Below are 8,382 nucleotides of genomic sequence, written 5' to 3'. Positions count from 1 at the left end.
TACCGCCTCCTGTCAAAACAAAGACTACTTGAAGTGTATGAGGCCGGCAGCGATGTACTTTAGGGTAACTGGAGAAAGCGTTTGGTGCCGCAGACTTTTATTTTTCTTCATGTGTTCAGATGGACTTCATTCTCATTTTCAGTATTCAGATTTTTTTTTTTTTTTTTTTTAATGTATCATGATGGACATATTGTATTCAGTAAGGTCGCCATACTCAACCCAGCAGTGCATACTGTGACAATGACTTAATGACATGAATAGAGGAAATATTGCACAGTTCAGTGGCTTGTATTGCGAGCTATTATCCCTTTGTGAAACATAAAGATCAAAATTATGAAATATCATGCGACACATGTGGGATCTATTCAGCGGTATCACAAAACTCCCATTGAAAAACGGTTAAATGGCTTTGCGTGAGGCTGTGTACAGAACCATATGGACGCCTCCACATCTCCTCATTTCATACATGTTTCTTTTGACATCAATAATGCCTCGGTATCCAGTGGCGTTTGGAACGCATCCAAAACAATTATAAAGTTGCCGTGGAAACTGAGGTCCTGTGCCAGGGTGAGGCATACTGTCTCCGCTCAGATAACCACATGGAAAGTCACAGCAAACAAAGCACTTGACAGGGGTGCAGAAATGGGAGAAATAAAAAGAGGGAGGGAGGTGAGGGATGGGCAGAGGTGAAGAGACAGAGACGGAATAACAAAAGCAGTGAATGTGGCGAATTCGGACATCCACTGATGATGAAAAACATGCCCAATAGATTTGCATTTTTTTCTGTGTTTCAGTGTGAATTACAGACATATTTCATTAGAAAATCCTTGTTGAAAGACTTATTATCCAAACATCACTAGAAGAAGTCAGATTTAGGCTGAGAATGTTATGTTGAGGTTCAGTTAAGGGTTAAGTTTAGGTAGGTACACTAACACGTGTGTGTGTAATGTGTGTGTTTGTGTGTGCATGAATGAATATTATCATGGCGAACTAACACACAACCCTGCAGTGACACATGCAATTTTGTGTGCGGAATATTGGGACTGGTGTAATGTATTGTAACCTTATGCTAACCTAATGAACAAGAGGATGAAAGCGGTGTAATGGAGGCATTTTTACATTCATCTTTAGGCTCCTCATTATGCGCAGAATATGACAACCTCGTTAGGAGTGCACGAAAGATTACCCATGCGGGTAAAGAGCACCACCTTCACGCAAAAAAAAAACACACAGAAAAATTGTAAAACAGGTAGGAATGTAGAGAGCAGAGACTGTACAATTGGTGCACACACACACATGCAAACCCCTGGTGGGAGTAACTGGGCTCTTGGAGTCAGAAAGACAATCTGACTGGCTTTCAAAGACCCCTGACTGTCCGGTCTGTTTATTCAGATGGGAGCACAGAATGCCACCATTTCAAAGCCATTGCATTACTTTGTTTTGATCTCACTGATGAAGAACATAAGTTCTAGTGTTCTGCTTGGGCAGTTGGGGTGACAAAACAGGCCCTTGACGCTACCAACAGTTCAGCTTTATTTCACATGTGATGTAGTGTGGTTAAAATTTAATTAAATATATACCTAAACATGTTAAAATGTACAGCTATGGTAAAAAATACAAGCAAATATTTATGCTCAAAGGAATACGTTTGTTTATTTGTGCAGCAGAAAACACACTACTTATTGTGTATGCAGTGTTTTCTAGGCTATGGCAGGTCACTACAGGCAATTACTGTAACATGAATCAATTAAAACGTGTTTTAGTTGTCTGGGCCTGAAGTGTCAGCAGATCTGTGTGCGAGTCATCATTTGTTCTCATTAGTGTTTCTTGGAGAAATCAGTGGCGCTTGAGGAAATCAGGTAATTTGTATTCGCAAATAAGGATACTCGACCCAACAACGTCACGTCATTTGTAACAGAGTAGTAAGTGTATTTGTGTGTGTGTACTGTGTGTATATCAGTGAGTGTCTGTTTGTGACTATTTTGTTTTAAAATGAAAAGGCAATTTCTGCATTCCTCATAGTAATGGCCATGAGGCAGAGCATTGTTAGCTCAACACTGCTCTCCAGTGGACACAAAGTATAATAACCCACACATAAAGTTCAAGTGCACATCAGTTGCATGTAAAGATTTTTGTCTTTAAGATATACTTATATTCCTGCCTTAAGAATTGTAACAGTATGACTTATTCCAACTATTATAAACCACCAATCTCTTTCAGATATGTTTTGCAGTGCAGCATCAGAAAAAATTAGATGCTTCTTGTTTTTGAAATAAAATTTGCTCAGCTACTTATTATATGCAAAATGTAAAAAAAGAAAAAAAGGGTCTGAAGTTCTTCGCAAACCTCATCTTTCAGTTGACTTTGCTAGACCATAAAGTCAGAACTGTTTTCCTTTATCAAATTTTGCATGTGATCAATTCACCTATAGGGACATTTGAAATCGTTCACCTGACACAAGCACAAGTGGTTTTTCGGAGATTTCGCATTTCATATGATTTTTCTTTCTCTTTATTACTGTTAACGTTGACCTTATCAGATACAGAATAGTGAGCCTGCAGCTAAAAGGATGACATTTTGAAACTGGAAGATCAACCTCGTTAAGCACTGGCAAAATAATCTTGGATTAATGACAGAATAATCAATCTCCGGCCGAGAACACAATACAATACGATTCACTTCAAGAAAAGAATCACAAACACCAACATGGCTGCCAGAAGGTTACATCATCTGAAAGTCCTCTGAACTGAGCACCAAAATTGAAACTAACAAGATGAGAAAGAAGCTCACATGAAAAGACAAAAACCACACGTGACTTAGTTAACACACTTTGTATCATCACCCTCCCATCTTTTCTTCCAGGAAACCACACCAACAACTTAGTTAACCACACTATAAGATACCTTGCCTATATTCCCTCCCTGAGTTATATCAAAAGGAATCCAGCTGTTTTTAAATGTGCTATTTAAAGAACTACTTTTAAGAGTGCAACTGGGATCTATGCACAAGCATATCCAGAGAACTTTTACCGTCATGTCTCTATTGCTTGTGTTTGCAGCTGAGTGACACGGCGTACAGCTTTGTGGTTACAGCTGTTAACAATTATTCTCCCACTGCATTGTAGGGAGAGCACAACTATAGTGTCTCTTATAACATGCAATTTGCTTGAATACAGTAGATATGACACAATCATTGCTTGACATCCGATAGTATAAATATAACCTTAACAGAAGAGCAATGCTATTCTTGAAGGATAGCATTTGTTCAGTCTTTATGTAGTGTATCTAAACATAGTCCACACATATATTGTTTTTATTTACAACTGTGTGTTTTTATTATTCTTATGCATTGTTGATAATGCCATATGTATCTAATAATTTACTCACTCATATTTTGACTGTTAGGATGGGTTATAGGGATATCTACAGAGATATTAAGACTTCAAAACACCTTCTAAAAACATTTCGGTAGGCTTGGAATCCTGTTTAAGTTGTCTTTCCATGCTAATATTCATGTGCATGTATGCAGTGCAAGGACGTGTGTTATTGGCATACAGTATGACTTTGACATTTAAGACATTGTACCACATTCAGTACTTGCTAATTACACTGCAGCTGAGAGTTTTCTTACTTTAATAAACTCATAGAGGCTGATTAATATTTGTCTCTCATTTACCCTCTTTATGTTAAATTGTAGCAGGCCAAGAGTTGCACAGTTCAACACAATCTGTCAGCTCCAGTGTCAACATCAGAAGTTATATTTTCTTTTCCACTACTCTTTTAATATTTAGATGGGTAATTAGCAGTAATAATAACGTGTGCACATGTGTGTGAGTGTATGTCTGGAGATGTGTGGTGGGGCAGAGGTAGGGAACTGATCTTCAGTATACAGTATATTCTTAAAAAACGTCATTTTATATTTATTTAATTATATGCCTTTAAAGATCAACCTAATGAACAAGAACAACCATCATGTAACTATCTGAAATAAAACACAGTATGTGAAGTAGATGTTGAGGTTTATTATAAACAGTGTTTTTGTAAAACACCCCATTGTGCTGTGCATGTAATGTTAGATAATACCTTTTCACTCTGCTGCACTTCTCTGTGTTATTGGGGACCTCTAGAAGATGAAAAATATAAATCTCTTAATTTATCGTCACCATAAAGAGTTCTGTGAAACGCCCAATAAAAACTTTTTTAAGCTGTTAAATTAACGAACCAATGCATTGTACCGGCTTTCTTTACTAACTGACAGTCGGACGTGTTCTGTTGTATTTTGTTCTAGTCCTGGACTCTGTTCTGTTGGGTTGTCTTCTACAATCCCGTCTTTTCATTGGCGCATGGATATGGGAAGCACGATGACGTCGGCCAATGAGATTATAGGTTTATTCCACAGGCTTGGTTCCGGAGTGGCCTGTTATTATCTGAAGTAGCAGGTGAAATATCGGTGAGTACTTCAGATTCTGATTGTTTTATGGCTAATATAAACTCTATAGGCTATAACGTAAGTGTTTGTGGATTTTAACAAGTCGACGTCTCCTTTGAATGAAAAAGTAGGCAGATCAATCCTCGGCGTGCGCTCTCTTTACCATCTAACCAAACATTCATGGGCAGTAAACATCACACAATGTCAGTCACAGAGATCTGCACTGAAATGACCTACATAATGGAGACGGCCGGAGCAGCTTGTGTCGGCTTTATGGCTGTTGTTTACGTTTAAATGAACGCAGTAAGAGGATTCCTCATGCCTTCCCGTCTGAAGCCCGTCACTTCCAGGTACAACCGAGATTATCTGTGTCGCCCACCATGTAGGTCCGCAGCGGCTCCCCCACGCTGTGGAAGAGCGGCTCCGCTGCTCGTTTACACCTCAACAAGGACACGAACACGACAGCAGAGAGGACAAGGCTGCTCCGGGCTGTCCTGTCACCCCAAGACAGCCCTGACCGAGAGACATACCCATCTGCCGCGATTTATCTCCATTTGTTTACGAGCGTCGCCTAAATAAGCACAAGATGGCGCTATATCTAATTTAAACACCCGTCTCATCAACAGGTCTCCCTCCAGTCTAACAACATGAACATGTATGCTGTGCCCAGCCCGGGAATACCAGGCTGTCCACCAGGATTAGAATACCTCACTCAGGTAAGAAATAAAACTATTCAAGCATCTGCTCTCCTTACAAATGTTTAATGTGAGTCAGAATCACCTTCCCTGTTGTTCCCTAAATGTTTAACATCCACATGCTCAGGACACAATATCACCAGCTCGTCCAGTGGCACAGTGTTAAGCTTTTATTAAGCTAGCATTAAGCTGATTCAGTTTCAGGGTCCTGCTATTGTGCGTGCTGGCTCACTGGGACGCTTAAATAGAACAAAGCCACCATTACTGTACTTCTGCCACCATGACAAGTCAAGTTATCTACTGTAAAAAAAGGATCTGTTGGGAAGGGAGTTGCTGATTAGTTGATGCTGCTGTTGTCACCCTTCTGCCAACCCTCACCTCTGCAGATTGAAACTGAACTATGCAAACCATTTCTGTGTTGGAGATGCATTTATACACATCAGTGTATAACACGTACATAACAATGTCCACTGAAACACAGTATACAGGTCCACTGTTGCGTTTAAAAAAAAAAAAATTGTGAACATTTGAACCCAGTGTATGTGGTTATCTGGTGTTCCAGGTGGATCAGCTACTCGTCAAACAGAAAGTGGAGCTTGTTGAAGGTAAAGTATGAAATATGCACTGACTTCTGAGAAAACATATCATTTGTGCTGCTAGTTCTGTTTAGTACAGATGGGTTTTGACGTCTTCATACGTTTTGTTCGTCCATGCAGCCCTCGTTGGTTTCGAGAGCAACAACAAGTATGAAGTCCGTAACGCCATGGGCCAGAACGTGTTCTACGCTGTCGAGGAGAACGACTGCCTGAGTCGGCAGTGTTGCGGTCCCATGCGCCCCTTCACCATCCACGTCCTCGACAATTTCGGACAAGAGGTCATCACTGTCACCAGGCCACTTAAGTGCATGTCTTGCTGCTTCCCTTGTTGTCTACAAGAGGTGAGTGAAACCACTTTCAGGCCAGCTCACTTTGTGTCCATGAAATTACAGTGTTGGAGGTGGTTTTTGACCCCTATATCCATTATTGTTTACACATGACGTCGTCTAGTTTTACGTATTCCTTTTAAAGCAAAATTTCTTGAATAGCTGCATCCCTCTTGAAAAGATCACGTGTACTCTGAGAAATGAATACATCACCTCTCTGAAGATTTGGCAGCCCTACTTGACCCATATTGACACTTTGCCAACACCTTTATCAGATTTGATATAGAAAATGCTACCAGATTGATACACCATTAGTCGTCAGATTAAGACAGGATTATTTATATTGCCTCTAATTATTGTGTGTTTATGTTATTTATTATTCTTTATTTATTTAACTATTTTTAGACTGTTATCTACTCTCTTTTAGTTTGTAGGTGGGTGGGGCGGGGTGGGGGGGGGAGTCATGCATGTGTGTGTGTTCTGTATGTTGTGTATGTCTTGTTAAAAATGAAAATAAAATATTCCCCCCAAAAAAAGCAAAATTTCTTGTGAGGATATGACTACAAATCACCCTCTGTTCTCCCACAATCCCTCGCTCAGCTGGAGGTGCAGGCCCCCCCCGGTAACACAGTGGGGTACGTTATGCAGCAGTGGCATCCATTCTCCCCTAAATTCATCGTTGCAAACGAACACACTGAGCCTGTACTGAAGATCCATGGGCCCTTCTGTGGGTGGAGCTGCCTTCCAGATGTTGACTTTGAGGTGGGTTTTATCTAAACACAGAGATCGATTCAATTTGTGAGTCATAACACGACACGGTAACATTCTCGCCTTCTGGACATTTTTTTGTAAGGAATCCTCCTCGTGCTCTGAAGCAGGAAATATGTTCCCAATCAGAGCAGGGCTGTAGCTTGGATGAAGCCATCGCACAGGGCACGCTCTTGTGTGGTACAGTGTGGCCATTGTTCCACGGCTCAGCTGGTTTTATTAGATTGAGCTGTGAAGGGGATTTGGGTCAGTGATAGAGACCTTTTACCAGACCCAGAGGAAGGGTAACTGAAGCATGATATTACCATCCCCGTTCCTCTCTAGCTGCTTTGAAGTTATTACTGGGATACAAAACTCAAGTTACTGTGGTAGCGGGCAAAAAGCTGAAACTGGATGGGATTATGAATTGTTCCATGATCTCCCTCCAGTAAAACCAAACAAGTGTAGGGATTGATCTTTATCCTAATGCAACACATGTCAGCATTTTTTCCTTCTCTTCAAACTCTGCAGGTTTTGACGATGGATGAAGTCAGCAAGATTGGGAAAATCAGTAAGCAGTGGACAGGACTTCTTCGGGAAGCATTCACAGACTCAGACAACTTTGGTATCCAGTTCCCCATGGATCTGGATGTGAGAATGAAGGCAGTGATGATCGGCGCATGTTTCCTCATTGTGAGTAAAGCAATAAGCATTATTTATGTGTCTTAAGTTGTTAATCAACATCCACTCCCAAAAAAGTAACATGATTACTTGAAAAGGCAAATCCCTGTACCTTTCTTTTTTAGGATTCTCTCATAGCAAAATAAGTGACAGATGCAGTATAGCCTCATATGACCCAGCGTTCATGGGGATGTGTTTCTCTTCACTGGCAGTCGGAAATTTCATGTACCTACCACTTAATGTACCACTTAGCCTACATTTTGTGGGAAATGTGACCTGAAACCACCCCAATCACCACAAATTCAAAACAGCTTGTCAGATTTACTTTCTGCAGTAGCACGAGTCACATTTGCTAAAATGCTTAAATGCTAAAACCTCCGCATGTGGTCACAGTTAATTTGGCAGTGACATGTGAATGAATAAAGTCCACACCTTGGCTGATATATTTTTACAGCAATTAGGCATTAGAGCTGTGTCAATTTAATGCTCTCTCTTTTCTATTAACTCTTTCATCTTCTTCTTCTTTCTTTACAGGATTTCATGTTCTTTGAGACCACTAACTAGGAGTCAAACAGGATATCCATGTAAGCATACAACATTCCTGGAAGAACAAGGCCACAAAGCCATAATGATCAGTCCCAAATGCCCGAACATAGAACAACCTTCAAATGGATAGTTTTAAGAAAGTACCACAAGGTACCTAAATGTTATAAACTCTGCATGAACAATGAAATAGAAGGTTTGTTTTAGTCTTAGCTGCTCAGGTTGGTTGTTAAAACACGTTACCAGGCTGTGAATGCACAGTGCAGTGTTTTTAGGCAATGTTTGTGAGGAAGTTTTCATTTGTGTTTACATTATGGTCGCGGAGCCCATCTGGGCCCAGAACCTTTAGTTACTATTAAAAGAACA

At 40.4% G+C, this 8,382-nt stretch overlaps 1 protein-coding gene across 1 annotated transcript; it reads left to right on the top strand.

Moving 5' to 3' along the window:
* The first annotated feature begins 4,476 nt into the window (after positions 1-4,476).
* Positions 4,477-8,037, top strand: LOC139304316 (phospholipid scramblase 1). Its single transcript, XM_070928237.1, has 7 exons — positions 4,477-4,506; positions 5,055-5,144; positions 5,686-5,728; positions 5,840-6,060; positions 6,646-6,807; positions 7,324-7,485; positions 8,008-8,037. Exons 1-7 carry the CDS (start codon positions 4,477-4,479, stop codon positions 8,035-8,037), a joined length of 738 nt encoding a protein of 245 aa, XP_070784338.1.
* Positions 8,038-8,382: the final 345 nt, after the last annotated feature.

Source organism: Enoplosus armatus, chromosome 21 (genome assembly GCF_043641665.1).
Source record: "Enoplosus armatus isolate fEnoArm2 chromosome 21, fEnoArm2.hap1, whole genome shotgun sequence".
NCBI lineage: Eukaryota > Metazoa > Chordata > Actinopteri > Centrarchiformes > Enoplosidae > Enoplosus > Enoplosus armatus.
Note: the sequence above shows the minus strand (reverse complement) of the source record. Positions and strands in the feature narration are given on the sequence as shown.

What these genes read in the sequence shown, in the direction of transcription:
- LOC139304316 (XM_070928237.1), top strand. Translation starts at nt 4,477, where the DNA reads ATGGCTAATATAAACTCTATAGGCTATAAC. An exon ending in GATTAGAATACCTCACTCAG is followed by an intron (nt 5,145 to 5,685) that starts GTAAGAAATAAA and finishes CTGGTGTTCCAG; the next exon opens with GTGGATCAGCTACTCGTCAA. An exon ending in TCCCTTGTTGTCTACAAGAG is followed by an intron (nt 6,061 to 6,645) that starts GTGAGTGAAACC and finishes TCCCTCGCTCAG; the next exon opens with CTGGAGGTGCAGGCCCCCCC.